Source organism: Brachionichthys hirsutus, chromosome 17, assembly GCF_040956055.1.
Source record: "Brachionichthys hirsutus isolate HB-005 chromosome 17, CSIRO-AGI_Bhir_v1, whole genome shotgun sequence".
NCBI lineage: Eukaryota > Metazoa > Chordata > Actinopteri > Lophiiformes > Brachionichthyidae > Brachionichthys > Brachionichthys hirsutus.
In genome coordinates this window covers 11,984,025-12,003,893 of record NC_090913.1, presented here as the reverse complement: position 1 = coordinate 12,003,893, position 19,869 = coordinate 11,984,025, and the positions used below count along the sequence as shown (strand labels likewise).

General features: G+C 56.2%; 2 protein-coding genes across 2 annotated transcripts; both read left to right on the top strand.

Annotated features, from left to right (window-relative positions):
• Positions 1 to 554: 554 nt before the first annotated feature.
• On the top strand, positions 555 to 11,593 carry brd4 (bromodomain containing 4). The gene is given in 24 exon segments (XM_068750939.1): positions 555 to 617; positions 2,245 to 2,342; positions 2,978 to 3,216; positions 3,299 to 3,391; positions 3,495 to 3,632; positions 3,734 to 3,866; positions 4,123 to 4,188; positions 4,549 to 4,623; positions 4,626 to 4,765; positions 4,846 to 5,217; positions 5,528 to 5,656; positions 5,815 to 6,036; positions 6,202 to 6,425; positions 6,678 to 6,778; positions 6,869 to 7,126; positions 7,423 to 7,518; positions 7,599 to 7,994; positions 8,095 to 8,697; positions 8,791 to 8,876; positions 8,940 to 9,054; positions 9,128 to 9,261; positions 9,348 to 9,529; positions 9,762 to 10,008; positions 10,094 to 11,593. Coding segments are annotated over 22 exon segments (4,008 nt in total). The 5' UTR covers positions 555 to 617; positions 2,245 to 2,342; positions 2,978 to 3,087; the 3' UTR covers positions 10,163 to 11,593.
• A 4,794-nt stretch (positions 11,594 to 16,387) lies between these two features.
• On the top strand, positions 16,388 to 19,863 carry lpar2b (lysophosphatidic acid receptor 2b). The gene is made up of 4 exons (XM_068750941.1): positions 16,388 to 16,643; positions 16,725 to 17,219; positions 18,257 to 18,516; positions 19,655 to 19,863. The coding sequence occupies exons 1-4, from the start codon at positions 16,388 to 16,390 to the stop codon at positions 19,757 to 19,759; spliced, it is 1,116 nt and encodes a 371-aa protein (XP_068607042.1). The 3' UTR covers positions 19,760 to 19,863.
• The last annotated feature ends 6 nt before the right edge of the window (positions 19,864 to 19,869 follow it).

Genomic DNA, 19,869 nt, shown 5'->3' with positions numbered 1-19,869 from the left:
GTAGAATATGAAATATACAGTACTCTGTATTCTTTTGGATACGCGTTGGTTTGCAGTTCAATAGTGGAGAGGATCTGCTTGAACTTACTGTTGACAGTATTCACGTAGTTATTACCGTACTTCACCACAAGGTGGCGTACTACCATAAAGACAGATACTGATTCATTTTACACACACTGGCATTGCTTTCTCCGTAATTCTCGGTGGCAAAAACACAAACTGGTCCTTAACCTAACGGATGAGACCGTGAGAATATCGATCATGTCCCGCTTTAGGGATAACGTGACGGCGTTTTGCTCCTACGTTTCAGTCTGCCTCGTATTTAGCGCGTTCACGTGCGCTCGAACAATTTATATTTGTTACAGAAAAAATAAAGTACGTAAATTTGTTGTCGCCCAAAATGAATCCAACGCGTTAAATCGAAACTATTACAAGGTATTGCACGATGTTACCCAGAGGGCAGCAGGAGCGAGGGGGCGGAGCTTACGGGATGTCACTTCGTCTGACGAAATTGGTCCAGCCCCCCGTGCGTCTGACGTCATCAACGCCGAACGGGACTGTTTGTTCTTGCTTTGGGGCGAGGAACGTCCGCCAGCGCTGACAGCCGAGAGAACAAGGTAGAATATAGCATTTTGTGTCATTCTGTGGATTGCGTCGGGGCGCAGGACAAAAGCGTCGACCCCCCCGTGATCTGTTAGCAAGTTTGCTAACAGCTACGCGGTCGCGTATCTCGCGAGCTGTCAATGTGCGCTTCGGCGCGCCGAGCGTGAGCCGTGTTCCCAGGCCTCGCGCCGGGCTCGGACGCTCGGGATCGGTATGTTTTTCCTTCGTAAGTGAGGTCGTTTCGTTGTCGTTGTTTGCGCCCTGCGTCGCGCCTTTCCCCCCTTGATACTTGCGTTAATGTCCCTCCGTGGCAATCGACGCTCCGTGTTGACAGCGCGCACGTTAGCTCGCAGGTCGGTATCATGCTAGCAGGTTAGCTGCTAGGCTGTTTGTTTGTAGCCCTGTAGGCCGTATTCGTGACATAAGTTACGCCCTCTCGGCAGCGTAGTTTACGCACGGTGGCGCAGGAGCTCGTGTGAGCGTGCGACGTACGTCATTTGGAGAATATCGGCGCACGTCTGGTTGCATTCTGAAAGGCAGGTTACGTGCGGCGAACATGGCGACGAAGCAGACTCCGAATAAATGGAGTTCTTATCGTACATGACGTTATTTATCATGTTCGGTGTCGTTAACGTTTCTTTGATGATGTCACGACCGGTCATGTTAATAACTTCGATACTACGTGATAGGAAATTGTGCCAAAATGGCTGATAAATTATATAATGGTAGAGTGTGTAGTTCTGTCTCCTCTGTTTGCAAGACTATTGATCATTATATGCACATTGATTTAATTCCATGCGCTGTTTATATGAGATTTATATTTTAGATAGCTGTGAGTGGCGTGATTGTGATGTTGATTGCAGCAGTTATCTGGTTTTTGTTCTAACTATGGCAAAAGATGGGCGTTAAAATCCTATTATATCTGTAGTGTGTGTGTGTGGGTGCGTGTGCGTGTACATGCACTTAAAATAAGTTTGTTTTATAAGACATTCAGCATCAAGACAGAAAACAATGTCAGTTTAGATAAGCTAAATAGGTTTGGTGTTCCACGATATCAGAGGAATTCCACAACACGACCTTTGAACCCCACGACACGGGCTGTTTAGGAAGCTTCAGCCTCCAACCTTCTCATTAAGTTTGCTTTAAGATCACTGAATCTTGCCTTCATGGAAGACTAAGGAGACACATTTGATGTTATTACAACATTATTTGCACACGCGTGAAGAGAACAGATGAGTGTAATAAAAGGTTGTGACAACGTCAGGCTGGGTTCGGGTTCGGGTTCGGGTTAGATGTTTGGCGCGGCCATTTGTGCAGTTCTAGGAAGAGAGAGGCGGTTTCCAGGAATCGTTTACTGGATGATTAATTTGGAATGTTTCTCAAGTCAAGATAGATATCTGAGCAGGTGCATCTTTGGAGAAAATGCTTAGAAAACTAGCCGTAGGTAGTATCGAAGCGCTCCAACATGCCATGCAGGAATGCCACGGTTGTGTTTTAGTATTATGGGCTGTACACTCTGACGCAGCCTGCCGTACCTTTGTGTGTGTCTCCAGGATATTTAGAGCCAGACGTTCCTCTTTGTGTGTGTCTGTCAGGTGTGAGTGCCGGCCATTTAGCTGTGTTGTGGTTTCCTGTGTCCAGCAAACGTGTCTCTGACAAACCTCTGGCGGTCGCTGCCTCAACAGCTGAGATTATGGTCGCACGACGGGACTAGGCCGCGGCTGCACGGCAACAAACACGTGAGTCGTGACGAAATAGCTGCTTATCGGCGTTGTAAGAAAAAGAGATCTGTCTTCAACATAAACCGAACTCACATTCTAAGGGAAATAATCAGAAGATGGAGAGAGACCCTCACGGGGAGGCTTTGGCCTCGCGTGTGTCGTGCTTTCCTCTCTAAATGTTGGGTAAATATAAACGCGGCGGCGGCTGGCGTTTGGTTTCCCACGGTAACTGCAGAGCCGTTCAGAATGTAGATGGGATTCCTCTCACAACAGCTACAATAGCAAACACGGGATTGTGTGTTTTTCCTGGAGGGGAAGCCTCCCCTGCCAGGTTTTCGGTTTCTCACGCAGAAGAACGACGGACGTCTGAGACGGTGCTGGAAGCGTCCGTCTCCACGCCGCGGCTGGAAGCGTCCGTCTCCACGCCGCGGCTGGAAGCGTCCGTCTCCACGCCGCGGCTGGAAGCGTCCGTCTCCACGCCGAGGCTGGAAGCGTCCGTCTCCACGCCGAGGCTGGAAGCGTCCGTCTCCACGCCGAGGCTGGAAGCGTCCGTCTCCACGCCGCGGCTGGAAGCGTCCGTCTCCATGCCGCGGCGTCGTTGTTGCCCGCTGCGTCCGGCATCGATGACGCCTTTCGTCCATTTATCCCACCAGAGAATCGAGGGAGTGTAATGGCCTGAGGGGGGGCCCGCCCCCGCCCCCGCCCCCCGCCTGCCACCGACGGGTCCAATCTGCCTAAACTGCCACCGCTACCCGCCACCGCCATGGGAGACGGACTGGATGCAGGCAGCAGCCAGAACCCCCCCTCTGCCCCGCTGCCTCTCCCCTTCAACCCTCTCCCCCCGGAAACATGGAACCCCTCCAAACCCAAACGGCAGACCAACCAGCTGCAGGTAGCAGGGTTTCTGTTGGGTGGGGGGCGGGGGGGGGGGGGGGGGGGAGGAGTTTGACTGATTTCTGTCTGCTCTTTTTCAGTACCTGCTTAAAGAGGTGTTGAAGCCGTTGTGGAAACACCACTTTGCGTGGCCCTTCCAGGCTCCCGTAGACGTCGTCAAACTGAGTCTGCCCGTGAGTCTTTGCTTTCTGAACTTTAGTCAAATAAAACCGGCAAATCAGAAGAATGGCAGAACCGGGTTCAGACCAGCGCCCCCCGCCCTCCTTCTCTTGAAAGGACTACTATAAGATCATCAAGATCCCGATGGACATGGGCACCATCAAGAAGCGTCTGGAGAGCAACTACTACTGGAACGCCCAGGAGTGCATCCAGGACTTCAACACCATGTTCACCAACTGCTACATCTACAACAAGGTGAGTCGAGGGTCCCCAAAGCCCAAAGCCCAAAGCCCGCGTCTTCTCACCGCGCGTGTGTGTGCGTGTGCGTGTGTGCGTGTGTGCGTGTGCGTGTCCAGCCCGGGGATGACATCGTCCTGATGGCGAGGGACTTGGAAAAGCACTTTCTCCAGAAGATCACAAAGATGCCGCAGGAGGAGTTGGAGATCGCTGTGCTCGCCAAGGGACACCGGGGAGTGAGACGGGAGTCAGGTACGACGTCGGACGAGGTCAAGAACCTCCGTCGGGACGGTGCTTTTATCACGAAGTGACCGGTCTGGCCTGTGTGTTCGGTTCTTGTGTCCTCGTTTGTTCTCCCTTTGCGACAAATACATCAAACATTTCTAGTTAGTCGCTTATTGCTTTGAACTCGCCGACCTTCGTGGGCCCTCGGTGATCCGACCGGCGGGTCGGATGCTGGTCTGGACGAGCCTGAAGTTAATGCTCCTGTTTCTGGGTTTCCTTCCAGCCCTGATCACCACGTCGGATTCAGGCCAAGACACATCGTCCCCCTCCACCCCCCCGAAGTTACAAGGCTTCTTGCCCCCCTCCAGCCCCCCAAAGTTACAAGGCTTCTTGCCCCCCTCCAGCCCCCCAAAGTTACAAGGCTTCTTGCCCCCCTCCACCACCCCGAATATACAGGGCTTCTTGCCCCCCTCCACCCCCCCAAAGTTACAAGGCTTCTTGCCCCCCTCCATCACCTCAAATATACAAGGCTTCTTGCCCCCCTCCATCACCTCAAATATACAAGGCTTCTTGCCCCCCTCCATCACCCCAAATATGCAAGGCTTCTTGCCCCCCTCCATCACCCCAAATATACAAGGCTTCTTGCCCCCCTCCATCACCCCAAATATGCAAGGCTTCTTGCCCCCCTCCATCACCCCAAATATGCAAGGCTTCTTGTCCCTCTCCACCAACCCTCATACCCCACCTGTGCCTCCGGGGCCTCCTGCATTGGGTCTGGCCCAGCCGCACCCCATTTGGGACCTCCGTACCCCCTCTCGACCCCCGACACCCTGGCCCAGAGCATCACCTCTGTCCTCCCTCCAGGCCAGACGCACCCGGGCATCAGTGCCGCGCCGCTGCTGCAGGGCCCCCCGGCCCCCGTCAAGGTGAGAAGCCGCTCTTCTTCTCATTGACCAGCCGAGTTCTTCTTCCACGTTTAAATGTGTCGTCTCTGGCGCCCCGACAGCAAAGGAAGAGCCAGAAGAGGAAAGCAGACACGACCACGCCCACCGCCAACGACCAGCTCAGCGAATCGTCTCCCGTCTCGGCCGAGACCCGGCTGCGGCGCGACAGCAGCCGTCCGTCGAAGCAACCCAGGAAAGAGTCGCTGCAGCCGGACTCCCAGCATCAGCTGGGGGGCGGCTCGGACGGCGGCGGGACGGTTACGCAGAAGCGGCAGGAGCAGCTGCGCTTCTGCGCTCGCCTCGTCAGAGAGATGCTGTCCAAGAAGCACGTCGCGTACGCCTGGCCCTTCCAGAAGCCCGTCGACGCCAAAGCGCTCGGCCTGCACGACTACTACGACATCATCAAGCACCCGATAGACCTCAGCACCATCAAGGTGTGTGTGTGTGTGTGTGTGCGCGCGGCCGTAGGCATCCCATAATAGTCTGACCTTCATATCGTGACTGTTGGTGTCACGATGAATGACACTGTTGCTATGGGAACCGCACGCGTTTGTTATTATACATTTCCTTCCATCTTCTTGAATCCTTCCCACCGCTGTCGGCCTCTCTGTTTTCTGTTTTTAAACCGTGCGCTCTAGATGTCTGTTTAGCGTCTTCCTCGGTCGGGGGGGGGGAAGCGTTCGGCGCCGCTTCGGGGGCTTCAGACGCGTTTCAGCTCGGCGTGTGTGTGTTTGTCTGTTTCAGAAAAAGCTGGACAACCGACAGTACAGAGACTGTCAAGGCTTCGCCGCCGACGTCCGCTTGATGTTCTCCAACTGTTATAAGTACAACCCGCCGGACCATGACGTGGTTGGCATGGCGCACAAACTGCAGGTACCCGGCTCGTTACCCGCTCCGCCTGAACGACCTTTGAACTCGGGGCCCGTTGCGTGTGTTTAGGTTTCACTTGTATGGACGGTGTCGCCGTTCAGAACTCTCACGTGGGATTAATGATCAGCTAACCCCCCCCCCCCCCCCCCCACTGTCCGCAGGACGTGTTTGAGATGCGCTTTGCCAAAATACCCGATGACCCAGAGGAGGCCGCCCCTGTTCCCACCCCATCATCGGCCATCCACCCTGCCCCCTCCACTCGACAAGCCCTGCCTCCTTCTGCTGTCTCGGAAGAGGAGAGCTCCACTTCCTCCGAATCGGAGTCCTCCGGAGGAGACTCGGCCCACGAGAGGCAGCATCGACTGGCCGAGTTACAGGAACAGGTTAGAGGAAGGAAAATGAAGGGGGAGGGAGGCAAATGAGACGGAACAGGTGGGTGGGCCGTGCAGGGTGATCGCTGATGCACCGAGAAACCAAAATGCAGGAGGCTTTCTTTCTGCTTCTTAGTCTCACAGCTGTGTGTGTGTGTGTGTGTGTGTGTGCTTCAGCTGAAGGCGGTCCACGAGCAGCTGGCGGCGCTCTCCCAGCCCCAGGCCGCCAAACCCAAGAAGAAAGAGAGGGAGAAGAAGGACAAGAAGAAGGAAAAGTACAAGAAGAAGATGGGAGCGGAGGAGCCTGTGGAGACGCCTCCGGCTGTGGGGCTTCAGACGTACAAGAAGAGCCGGAGCAGCAAGGAGCTAGCGATGGGAAAGAAGGAGCGCAAGAAGCCCGGGTAGGTGTTTGTAGCAAACCGGAGCTAACCGGAGCAAACCGGAGCAGCTAACCGAAGCAAACCGGAGCAAACCGGAGCTAACCGGAGCAGCTAACCGAAGCAAACCGGAGCAAACCGGAGCTAACCGGAGCAAACCGGAGCAGCTAACCGAAGCAAACCGGAGCTAACCGGAGCAGCTAACCGGAGCAAACCGGAGCTAACCGGAGCAAACCGGAGCTACCTGGAGCTAACCGGCTCATTTGTCGATCACAGGAAGAAGGAAGGCGATAAGACGAGCCGCCCAGCCGTGACGCCGCTACCCGGGCCGACCCCTCTTGTCCCGTCAGCCTCCCTCGAAGCGGACAACGACACGGGTACATCCATGAACGCGCCGTCGTGACATTTCTTCTGCACTGCGACCCGCCGCCAACCAGGTGCTCTTGTTTGCCCCCCCCCCCCCCCAGATGCTTTCGGGGACGTGTCCGTCGACGGGTGCAAGCCGATGTCGTACGAGGAGAAGCGCCAGCTCAGCCTGGACATCAACAAGTTGCCCGGCGACAAACTGGGCCGCGTCGTGCACATCATACAAACGCGGGAACCGTCGCTGAAGAACTCCAACCCGGACGAGATCGAGATCGACTTCGAGACTCTGAAGCCCTCCACGCTGAGGGAGCTGGAGAAATACGTCTTCGCCTGCCTCAAGAAGAAAAGGAAGCTGTCAGGTAGGCTGCGTCCTCGGCGCGTCCTCGGTGCGTCCTCTGAGCGTCCTCTGAGCGTCCTCTGAGCGCGTCCTCGGCGCGTCCTCTGAGCGCGTCCTCTGAGCGTGTCCTCCCAGCGGTTGTAGGAGGAGTCACAGTACCCGTACAGGAAGTTCTTGTTCCACCGCTCCTGATTAAATAATGTGTTTAATCGTTGAGCGGCGAATAATAAAGACGAGTCGAACCCGTTCTGTCTTCTGGACGGCGGTGGAATGGATTTCTTCGCCCTGGTTTTTACACGCCGTGTTCTGTCGCAATAGAGAAATCTGTCGAAGCGACAAACGTGATGAAGATGAAGACGGGATCCTCATCTTCAAACAGCAGCGCCTCCTCTGATAGCGAGGACTCTGAGAACGGTAACGCGCTCGCGGCAGCCGCCGGCATTTCTCGTTTCCCTTCCTATCGGCTTGCGTCACGTTTAATATTCATGTTCCAGGGCTGGTTCCCAAGCAGCAGAAAAAGACCTCGTCCAACAGCGACGCCAAGCGAGCGCCCCCGTCCCTCGGCAGCGGGGCGGGCCCCGTCGCTCCTCAGCCTCAGGCGGTGGAGTCCAAACCGCCGTTTGTCCCCCCGCATCCTGTCCACGTCCCCGTCCACGTCCCCGTCCCCGTCCCCGTCCCCGTCCCCGTCCCGTCCCTGGACGCCTCCCACATTTTGAACTCTGGATTTGATCCTCTGGCTCAGTTTTTGAACCCCCACCTGGCGCAATCCAACGCCGTGCCCGACGCAGCCGCCGGCGCCGTGTCTGGTCTCAACACGAACGCCCCCGCCCTCCAGACGCCGACCGAGACACACCCCTTCCTAAATCAGCTTCCCATCGTACCTTCACCAGGTGTGTACCCGTGTGTGATGTCACTCAGCTCGACCCTGATAGGTGGAGCGCCGGATCCCCTGATCGTTCCGTTGTCTGTTCTGTTTTGCGTTGTCTGCAGCCCTCCACAACGCCCTCCCCCAGCAACCGTCGAGACCGAGCAACCGAGCAGCGCCGCTCCCCCCGAAAGTCTCGCAGCCCCCCCCGTCCTCGTTCCCGTCCGTGCCTCCATCCTCCTCGCCCCAGCTACAGCCGTCGCTGCCTCTCACCCTCCCACAGCCCATCGCCCGGCCCCGCGTCCCCTCGCCGCCGTCGCACGGCATTCTGGGTACCCTCTCAGCGCAACCTCCCCAAGCGCTGCTGGAGGACGACGAAGAGCCGACGCCCTCCAGTTCCGAAATCGCGCCGTTCAGTCAAGTCCACACCTTCTTGCAGTCGCTGCAGACTCGGCCCGCTGTGCAGACGCTACACGCGCAGTCGCCTGCGCAGGCCGCTTCCCAGCTGGGGCAGACGATGCACGCGCGGGCTGTGGCCACGCCCACTGCTCCCCTGACGCAGAGACACAGCTCGGGACACGCGCACACGCGGCAGCCTTTCGCACACACGCTCTCGGCAGCAATACATCAGCAAACGGGGGCGGCCCTGCAGCAGAAGGTACAGCAGATGCAGCAGCAGCAGCATCAGCCGCCGTCGCCACAAACCAAGGCCGAGCCTTTCTCCACAGGTGAGACGTCACCGAGGACGACCGCTAGCTAACGCGGCTCCACACAGTCTCGCGTCAGCTCTAACGCTCTCCTGCTGCGTGCAGGTGTTTCAGGCTGCCTGCGTGAGAGCCCCTCCCCACTCATGATGCCTCAGTTCCACGCGGTGGGACCGCAGTCGCCATCGCAGACCAAGAAACACGTGAGTGTGTTGGGTTCGATTCCCGGTCATTACGCTCCGTCTGTAAATGTAACGCGTCTGTAGGAACAGAGGTCCAACCTGGCGGGGGTCAAAGAAGAGAAGCCGCCCCGGTCGCCAGTTCTGCCCCCGTCGCCCTTCAGCCCGGCCGCACGTCAAGATAAACCCGACAGCAAACGCCGTGAGTAGAAGAGTTCCAGGCCGCTTCGCTGGAGGCGTCTGCTGCTTACTGTCCCCGTTTACGTCCCTCGCAGGGTTAGATCTTAAGTCGCTGGATGGCTCTCGCCCCGCTTCCCGTCTCCCAGAGTCCCCGGCGCCGCCCTGCTCAAAGCAAGACGGCAAAATCAAGCAAGAGCCCAAACTTCCTTCCGCTCCCAAGAAGACGCAGGTGATGAGCGCGAGACGAGGAGACGTGACGCTTCCCGGTTGTCGTCTCCTCACGCCGTTCTCCTTGTCTGTTGCCGGGACGTGAAGCTGAAGAACATGGGTTCGTGGGCCAGCCTGGCGCAGCGGTCCCAGTCCACGCCGGCCTCCTCCGTGCGCTCCTCCAGCGACAGCTTTGAGCAGTTCAGGCGGGCGGCTCGGGAGAAGGAGGTGCGAGAGAGGCAGTTGAAAGCGCAGGCGGAGCAGGCCCGGAGAGAGCAGGAGAAGCTGCGGTAGGTTGGGGGGGGGGGGGGGGTAGTTAAATAGCCCCTTCTCTTAACGTTAGCATGCTTGATGATTTGTGTTTAGAAATGTTTATAGAACGCAAAGAAACCTGGAAAATAGTGAACGCCCCTTTATGGGAATCCTAATCCAGCCGAGTGAATCAGAATTAATTCCGGATTGTTTTCTGGTTCCTGAAGTTGATCCTAAATGAAGCGGATTAATGTTATTGTTGCTTTTTAGCCGTGACGACGAGGACACCTTAGAACAGGCTCGCCGTGCGCAGGAGGACGCCCGCCGTCGCCCGGAGCAACAGCCGCCGCCCGCCCCAACGCCTCCTGCTTCCACCCCTGCTTCCACGCCCTCCCCACAGGCCCCGCCCCCACCGCCACAGGCCCCACCCGCGCCCGCCTCTGCTGCACAGAACACTCCCGACCAGCAGAGGGAGATGGCTCGCCGCCTAGAGCAGGAGCGGCGCAGGAGACAAGTGGTATGCTACAACGTGGTTTTTTGTTGTTTTTCCCCGTGTAAGAACGCCGTTTGATCCCTCCGCTCGCTCCCGCTTCTCCCGGCAGATGGTCGACACCATCGACATCAACTTCCAGAGCGATCTGATGGCCATCTTTGAGCAGGATCTGTTCTGAGAGGAAGGACGCAGACATCAGGGAGTGGAAGACGAACCGAGGGACACACAGACGCTCAAATAAAAACGAGGCATATAATGCATGCTCGATGTTCACACACACACACACACACACACACACAACGGGGACTGTCATGTGAGAGAGAGGGGGGGGGGTGAAGATGAAACGCTCACCTCTCTTCCTCCAGCCTCGGATGCGTTTGGGAAACGGAGCGAAGAAGAACTTTAAAAAATCTGAGTAATGATGTGAAGAGGAGGATTCAATGAAAAGATTCAAGGATCGGCCGAGCAGATTACAAAGAGACAAATTACGTTGCTTCTGTTTTCTTCTGATCTCGTCTCCTCCTTTTTTTCGTTTTGTCGTGAGACGGGTTCGCTAGGAGGCGCCGTCTCGATTGTCAGGTTCAGTGGTCGTCTGAGATTCTACCGGCTCCTGGTGGCGCAGCGGGAACGCAGTGTCCCGGCCACATTCCCCGCACTTTTCCCAGATATCCTTCCTCCCTTCTTTCGGTTTCTCTCTCTTCACTCACTGGTCGGAGGAGTGGAGGCCTCCGGGGACGATGAGGAGGACGATGAGGAGGAAGAGTCGGTGTGTCCTTCGCCTTGGCGCTCTGGCCTGTAAACTAACAATCATACCCTACAAATTATACATATTAAATATATAGATATATATAAATAGATGCATAAATATATATTGTATATGAAACAAAAAGGACGGGGGATTAGTTTGGACTTCGTCTCTGTTCTGCTCTGAGCTCTGGTTTTGGTTTTGTAGAATTTACTGTAAAGAGGAGGAAGCGACCTTTGGATGATTTCCGTTTCTTCTCTCACACGTTCGGTTCTTGTTTCGTTCGGTTCTACGCCGACACCGATCTGTTGAGCGCTGAAGGCTCATTGACATTTAAGTTTGTTTTTGTTTTTTACAAGTAAAATGCACCTTTTCATTTTATATTTTTATTGCTATTTAATGTTCCTTTAGCCCTTTTTAAAAGCCAGAATCACGCGGCGGTTTTGCTCTAACAGTTTGACGGCTGTGAAATCGTTTCATTTCCTTTTAGCGTCTCCGTGCGTTGAAGCTCGTCCACCACTATCTGCAGTCATCTTGTCTTTTTATCTTTGAGCGGCTTCATCGTCCACGGTAACTCTTTTATTTTGGATGTCATGTGCCATTGTGGATTTTATTTGTTTGTTTGTCTGGGAGCTCTTCCTGCTTCCTGTAGGTTGCCCCGGCGATCTGTGAGTGTTTTCATTTCTATAATCACCATTCTTAATGTTTCGTTCATTTACTTTCTCTTCCCTTTTTGCTATTTTTTGCTGATTGATTTATTCCCAGACCAACCCGCTGGTTTGTTGGAGGCGTTGAGGTCAATAGATTCTTCTTGTTGGAGTACATCTTTTTTTAAGAAAAGTATTAAAATAATTTTAAAAAATATATTTAGAAGCCTTGTGTTCTGCTGTTATTGACATTTCACTGGGGCTGTTTTTTTTGCCACGGGGGGGCGCTGTAAGGAGTTCTCACTGTTGTGGTCAGGAGCATCTTGACATTATTATATAACGATAAGTGACAAACCCACATCCATATAAAAAGATTTCCCAGAATGCACGGCGCTCTGACGTGACCCTGACGGATGCTCTTGAGCCTCCGGTGATAATGTGGAAGTTTTAGGAACTCGAACCCACGTCTGTCTGGGCGCGGCCTTGAGCCTGGTCATGTTTGAAGCCTTCCGTTTCCTGTCCAGCTGTTCTTTATCTCTACCCCCCCCCCCGTCGCCTTTGACTTTCAAATTAGAGCCTTCGCCGTTTCTGCTCAGCATTCAGACTCCATCGGAATTCCAATCCGAGGGCGTGCCGGAAGCCGGTTGTGTTTCTGAGGAGAGGTCAGTGAAACCCGACACCGAATTATTCAGGTGAGGATGAGGAGAGGCCAAAACGGAGATAAGGGAAGCTGCTGGAAGATAAGAAGATCAGAAATATAAAGCAGCGACCGCATTCCTAGCATGCCTGGGACGTGAGAATCATAAAGTTTAGTGGCAGAACCCGACAATGTAACGAAGGAATCAGGCGAAGGACAAAGGAGGAGCAGAGTCTGAAGGGCTGGAAGGATGAAAGGATGAGAGTCGGATGAGGGAAGGGTGAGAGTCGGATGAGGGAAGGATTAGAGTCGGATGAGCGATGGATGAGAGTCGGATGAGGGAAGGATGAGTCGGATGAGGGAAGGATGAGAGTCGGATGAGGAATGAGAAACACGACTTCCATGAGGCCCGGCTGAGCAAACCGACGCTCGGAGGATGTTCTGCGTTCTGTCGCTCGCTCTGCGTCCGTGAAAGAACGCGGCGACTCATTTGTTTACTGAAGCAGGAGGTTTCATGTTTCACTTCCTGGCTTCGCCTCGGACTTCAAAGGGAAGCAGCCCGAGGACGACAGAACCAGGAACATTCTTTTTTTGATCTTCACGAGTTGCAGAAATGTAAAGTCTGGAGACTGTCGGACCGAAACGAGCCGCCGAGAGACGCTGAAGTCACATCGAGGTCAGAAACTGCTGATTCGGTTAAGGAGTCTGAGGATTTGTCATCTCTGACCCCCCATCACAGATGACTAAGTATGACTTTTATTTTGAAATTTGCACATGTACCACTTTAATGGCATTCAGAGTAGGGGGGGGGGGGGGGGGGGTCATTGGGACATCAAGGCTTTCCCAAATCAACTCCAGAATGCCTAAACGGCTCCATCTGGACCCGCACGGCTCAAACACGCAACGAGAGAAGCGCCGGGAGCGCGCACGTTTCCGTTTCCTGCTTCCCGTGCTAAATTCGAGCTTCCTTTTCTCTTCCTGTTTTGACTCGTTTAGCAGCACACCTCTCAGAACCTTTTTGACTTCCATTGTTGCTCCTTTCTGGGGGGGGGGGGGGGGGGGGTCACGCTGGACGGGTCGCCACGTCATCATTACGGATGACACAGAGAGATACAGCAGAAACTTCCCGACGATCAGCATCCCCGTTGCCATGGCAACGTTTCTCACAGCTTGCCGGCAGCTGTCTGTGACGTGGAGAGGAATTAAGAGAGCGGAGTCGAGAACAAAACACTTCCAGCGAGAATCAAAACGCCTGATAAGAATTGTGCAAACGCGCCGCGCACGAACCTCCAGCCCCCCCCACGCACACACACTCGAGTAAACAGGAAACAGCATCTGCTTCTCCCTCTTTCATCCTGTTGTTTTTTCTCACCAGGAGACTTATCGACAGGTTTCTTAGCGCTGAAGATAAAAGGAAAATTATAGATTTATTAACTTGAGATAAAAACAGCTGGTGAGGTCATAAAGTACCGAACCGTGACGTCATACGTGAAACCACGACCTGAAAGATCAATGATTCTTATCCCTCCGCGTCCTGTCACTCACGTCCTTCCTCCGCTTTCATTGGCTGCTCGTGTCTCCTCGTCAGCCAACAGGGGGCAGCCGGGGGCGGGACCTGAGCGCACAGGTTGGGAGACGCGGCATTCCCGCCCTTCGGTTTGCTCCTTTGAGGGGGAGAGAGAGGGAGAGAGAGGGAGAGAGAGGGAGAGAGGGAGGGCCCACCGCACCCTGGGAATCACCGCGCACAGGTAACAGCCGCGCGAGCTACCGGAAGTAGGAGGCGCGTCCACTCAGGTATCGGAGAGGTTTTTTTGGACTTGGACCCTGAAGAGCTTCGGGAGGAAGAGAGGAACTTTGCGTCCTGACGTTTCTCCTGTTTTTGTCACCTTGAGCGCAGCGGGAGGTCAAAGCGGCGCGCGCGGTGACGTCATCCAGGTGTTCACGGACTTTCTGCTCGACGAGGACTCTGATCTGGATTTACTCGACAAACCGGGTTCACGGAGACGCGTGAAGGTGAGTTTTAAATCCGGTTTGTAAAACTTCCCAACCGGCAGGAGACGGTTTGGGATTGTTCGAGGCTCCCGTCTGTGCGCGTCGGCGCGCGTCGGCGCGCGTCCGGGTCGACTCCAGCGTGTCACGGCGACCGTGCGCGGCTCTTTCTTTCACAAATGATAACAGATCAGATTAATCATCTCATCTTCCGTTTGGGGCAGGGTTCATCCGCGCGTCCTGGTCTCACGCACGGCGGGCGTGTTGACTGCGCGTTATTGTGCGCGCGAACGTGATTGACCGTCACGCATTCAAACCCTCTTCGGTGTCATCTGTGGTCACGTGGGTCGAGGAAGATAAGACTTAGTTCGGGCATTCCTGCAGGATCCTCCCACAGGTGTGAAACCGGAGTCGATCCGCATCGTGAACCTGGATCCGCAGCGGCGGTTCAGACGTGCGCCTGTGGCTCCGCCCCATGATGTCATCACTCATTATGCAGATGTTATGCTGAACAGCTGGATGCACGCTCTCCACCCAGAGGGGGGGGGGGGGGGGGTCCTGGGCAGATGCTCCAGCTTCACCTGGACTCGGGGGTCAGCAGAACCCCCCCCCCTCTGCTGCAGGCCCGGGCGTGGCCGCTCCGGTAACGACCAGTCTGAATTCAAACTGGTCCATTCACACACAAACGCTGTCCCGGCCGTGAACTCGGTTCGCCGGTAACGGGTCACCGTGGCTCCTCCCCCCCCCCCCCCCCATCCAGAGAATCGTTACCGGGCTGCAACCCGGGGAGGTCGTTTCCAGGTGGCTGGATCCGATTCACGACCCGGACGGAGGGCGCCGGGCCCGGTGTCGGTGCTAGAACCTGCACCAGGAGAGGGCGGGGCAAACCCGAGCGGCGGCGGCGATCTGAGCGACTGGGAGACTCTGAGCCTTAGAGCCTGGGGTCAAGGGTCAAAGGTCAATAGTAACGTCGCGTCTCCAACAGACAAATCGGCACAGGAAGACGGGAATCTCTCGCTTCCTGTCGGGCGTGCGAGGAGGGCGTGTCATCGCTGGTGTGGGTTTGATTACACAAAGACTGGAAGGATTTTCCTGATGCTTGTTGGGAGCGTTGGGAATATGGACCCCCCCCCCTCTCGCCGAAAGTTTGAATCCAGGAGTTTAGTTTGGATTCTGATCAAACGGCGTGGGGGGGTTGGTCGGGGAGGCCGTTACCGGATTCTCGTAGACGGACGCGTTCCCGACGCTCCAGAAAGGGAAGCGGAGCGTTTCCACGTTTCCGTGTCTCGTCCCTCCGTTCGCTCCCAAATCTCTGAAGCGCTCTCGCCTTTCTCTGGTTTTGATTTGACAAACCCTCGCTGTGTGTGTGCGTGTGCGTGTGCGTGTGCGTGTGTGTCACTGGGGCTCCCACCCTGTGTGTGTGTGTGCGTGCGTGTGTGTGTGTGTGCGTGTGTGCGTGTTGAGATTGAGTTACATAGCTGGGTTGTGTAATTGTGAGGCGTGTCCTGCTGCAGGGAGACGCTCGGCTCTTTCCTTTGTTGGGCAGAACGCTGGAGATGCAGGAAACCGGAGAGCGGCGTGCTGCGGCGTGCTGCGGCCCGACGACGCGGCGTGCTGCGGCGTGCTGCGGCGTGCTGCGGCGTGAGGTTTCACGTAAATAGAGGATTAGAGCAGCAGTTGTTGGCAGCAGAATGACGTGTGCGTGTCCCCCCTGTGGACGCCGTGTCCCCCCAGTGGACGCCGTGGCTGCTTTATGATGCGTCCCATCACCATCATCATCATCATCATCATCATCCCAGTCGTAAAGCCTCGGCCGTTCCCGTCCGAACTCGTCGAGTTGATCTTTGACGGTGCAGCGGTTAGTGCGGTTAGTTTCACGGCCGTGACCTCCAGAGACGCGTCGGAGTCGAGCTGTGATCACGCAGGGCGGTACTGAGCCACGCCCGAGATGCACCGACCCCTGAGGGGGGGGTGCCACACCCAGTAACCGGCCCCCAGAATAAAGCTAAAGTCCGGCCCGGCTATAAACCCCGCCCTCGAGACGGTTGCTAAAGGTTGCTAAACCGGCGCTTCCAATGTGAAAATGGATGAAATAAATGTGGGACAATAGATTTGGGCGTAAAGCATGTTGGGGGGGGAGCTGATCAGCGTTCTGGTCGCCGGGGATGATTGGATATTCTGCCATCCTGAACGTGTTTCTGTTCTGCAGATTAACTCCCCCCCCCTGGGTCCTCGCCTGGCCGGCTGATGGCATGCAGATCTCCAACCAGCTGGAGGAGGCGAGTCTGAATGGGGCCTTAACTCCTCCCCTCTGCTTCCTGTCTGCGCCGCCGCCCGTCTGATCCCATCGCGCCGCCGCCCCCCCCCCCCCCGGATATCGCCAACATGGACACCCAGACGGAAGACACGCCGGGATGCTACTACAACCGCAGCGTGAAGTTCTTCTACGAGGCGAGCGGGAAGAACATCAGCGACCACTGGCGCCGGCGCGACTACGTGATCGTCAGCCTGGGGATGCTCGTCTGCTTCATCGTGATCTTCTCCAACCTCCTGGTCATCGGCGCCATCTTGAAGAACCGGCGCTTCCACTTCCCCATCTACTACCTGCTGGGCAACCTGGCTCTGGCCGACCTGTTCTCAGGTACCGACGCTTCCGCGCTCCGCGGCGCGTGAGTCCGCCGCCGCCTCCGCTCACCCCCCCCCCGCTCTGCTCTCCCCCCAGGCGTCTCCTACCTCCACCTGATGTTCCACACCGGGCCCTGGACCATCAAGCTGTCCAAGCACCAGTGGTTCGTGCGGCAGAGCCTGATCGACACCAGCCTGACGGCGTCCGTGCTCAACCTCCTGGCGGTGGCGGTGGAGCGCCACCAAACCATCTTCAACATGCAGCTGCACAGCAAGATGAGCACCCGGCGGGTCTTCGTCATCATGCTCTTCATCTGGCTGGTGGCCATCGTCATGGGCCTGGTGCCCACCATGGGCTGGCACTGCCTGTGCGACCTGCAGCACTGCTCCACCATGGCGCCCATGTACAGCCGCAGCTACCTGGTGTTCTGGGCCACGCTCAACCTGCTCACCTTCTCCGTCATGCTGGCCGTCTACACCCGGATCTTCGTCTACGTCAGGCGCAAGAGCAAGCAGATGTCTCAGCACACCACGCAGATGAGGCACCGCGAGACGGTCTTCAACCTGATGAAGACCGTCTCCATGATCCTGGGTGAGGAAGCGCCGCCGGCTAGCGCGCCGCGGTTCGTTTGTAGCGAGGAGGCGCCTCATTGGTCGGATTTGTCAGAGTTCCCGCGGCGTTCCTCAGGGCGAGCTACGCTTCATCTTACCTGCGCTAATCCCAGACGAACTCGACTCGTGTTTCCGGCGGTGCGACCGGCGAGTTCAGGTCCCGACCCCCCCCCCCGGGGAGTTCTTAGGTTTGAAATAAACGCGTCAGTCCGATGAGACTCTCGAAGCAGGCGTCGTTAAGGCGGAGCTTGTTCTGTCAGCCTTCGTCTTCACCTTCAAACGTTCACCCAAGACTCCAGCAGCTGCTGCCGTGAAACGGGAGTTTGATCGAAGGCGGGACAAGTTATTTCTTTCTGGACGACGATTTAAAGTTTGTGCTCGAATGAAAACGGAATTCTTCTGGAGCTGATCTTTAAAGTTGAAAGGAAACGAAACTTCGGGAAACTTTCCCTTCTTGCATCACGATGTTTGACAGGCTCCTCCCCCCGACGGCGAGGCGGCGTGGTTGGTGATAACCGTCGTTTCTTTGTTGAACCGACAGGCAGCGATTCTCTCGTCATGCTCCTACATGTTGCCCCCCCCCCCCCTCCTTGTTTTTCACCGGGCCGCTCCGCTCCCTTTCCCAGCCTCCCCTTCGCGCTCGCGTTTTGAACTCTGGATTAAATTCCTGCGAGTTTTTTAAAACGCTTCCCGTCTTTCTCCTCGTCGCGCAGCAGCCGGGATCCGGCACCTCTGGCATGTGAGGGAGGCGAGGGGAGTAAAAAAAAAAACCCTGAGCGTGTCCTGACAGGCCGCCGTAAAGCTCAGGCAAACGCAGGCCGGGGATGTGAGCACGCGTAATAAATTCCTGCGCCGTGTTGTTATAACGAAACGTAATAGCGCATTATAAACCGTTTGTGTTGACGTTGCGTGGACGAGAGGACTTCGCAGCACATTCCCCGTCTCTGGCTTTCCTTACCGTTGCCAGCGCTGTTCCTCGTCTCCTCCTAATGACCCCCCCCCCCCCTCCCCCGCCAGGCTGCTTCGTGATCTGCTGGACGCCCGGCCTGGTGGTTCTGCTCCTGGACGGTCTGGGCTGCGACCGGTGCAACGTGCTGCTCTACGAGAAGTACAGCCTGGTGCTGGCCGAGTGCAACTCGCTGGTCAACCCCGTCATCTACTGCTTCAGGGACAAGGAGATGAGGCGGACCTTCAAGCAGCTCCTGTGCTGCGTGTGTCGCCGCGGCGACGACAACAGGGGCAACTCCGGCGTGCAGTTTAACACCTTGGAGCACGAGGTACTGTCTGAGAGCAACGGCGCCGACGTCTCGGCCATCGCGTTTAAATGAGGCGCCCCCTCCGAGGACGGAGGTCGGGCGCGGCGGCGCCGTGGCAACCGGCGCTCAGAGTCTCACGGACTGATAACGAGACTTCGATGGCGCCGCATCCACTGAAAACGGGATTTAAGTTTTCATTCCAAGTGTGACGTCATCGAGTACGGCACAGATTCTAACGCACGTCGGCGTGCATCCCAGAATGCATTGCGTCCTTTCCCATATATCCTCTCAAGCGCTGTTGAGGCAAACTTTATAAGTTAGAAAACGACACATTTCTAGTGGACAGAAAGTGGAGCCGCCGCCCCCAGCCCCCCCCCCCCCCCAGCTCACCTGCTCGGCTCCGCAGACTCCTCCTCTGCATCTTTGATCTTAATCGTGATGTTTAGACGTGCAGCGCAGACGGGGGGGGGGGGGGGGGAAGTGGTGAGCCGCGACAAAAGGAATAAGATCCGTGACGTTTAACCCTTTCAGCTCAACGGGCCTCCGACTGGCTGCTGGACTGATGGCGCCTCCATTTAGCCAATCGGTGGACAGAATCCTCAAAACGAGGCCTGAGCCCTCGCTGTCTTATGCAGGCGTTTATTTTGCCGTGTTTCTAAGGAGCGCGGCGTTTCCATGTTTTGCGTTGTCGAGCCTTAAGCCGGCCCAGATGCGCCCCCGCGGTCTCCCCGGGCCGCGTCGCCCGCCACACGTCCTCTGACTCGTTATTCTGGTATGTTGAGACGCTGTCGTTTCCTGCACACGCCCACGCACGCACGCAACCTGTTGTTGCTGCTAGGCTGAGGCTTGTGCGGCAGGAAGGAAGTGGAGCACAAACCGTGAGCAGGAAGTCGTCTCAGAGAGATGACAGGAAGCCGTTAAAGGGTTAATGGATAATCTGATTATATTCGCTGCGGCCTGGACGGCTTGTTTCTGTTCAGATCTCGTTACTCTGAAACTCGCCTGTCGTTCCTGTTCCTGTCTGACTCGGACCGCCTCCAGCACGACTAACCGTTTCCCCTCTTCTTTCCTTTTTACTTCCCGTTTCTTCCTGCTTCCTCTAACCCCACTTCCCCCCCCCCCCCCCCATTCCTCCTCATCTTTTCTCCTCTGACTGTAGACTTATAAATCTCGCTCCCCCAAGCCGACGGAGGAGAAGAACGGAGCGCTCCTCGATCACGGAGCCTCGGAAGACGCGTCCGTCTCTTCGGGAAAGTGGAGTTAACTCGGGGGGAGGAGCTCTGAGACCCGGTTTGGTCTGACCGGGTCAGGAACTGTAAAAAGAAGAGCTTTTACTTTTGGTCCCGTCAGATCTGGATCCGTCCGGACAAACAT

What these genes read in the sequence shown, in the direction of transcription:
- lpar2b (XM_068750941.1), top strand. Translation starts at nt 16,388, where the DNA reads ATGGACACCCAGACGGAAGACACGCCGGGATGCTACTACAACCGCAGC. An exon ending in TCTGGCCGACCTGTTCTCAG is followed by an intron (nt 16,644 to 16,724) that starts GTACCGACGCTT and finishes CTCTCCCCCCAG; the next exon opens with GCGTCTCCTACCTCCACCTG. An exon ending in TTAACACCTTGGAGCACGAG is followed by an intron (nt 18,517 to 19,654) that starts GTACTGTCTGAG and finishes CTCTGACTGTAG; the next exon opens with ACTTATAAATCTCGCTCCCC.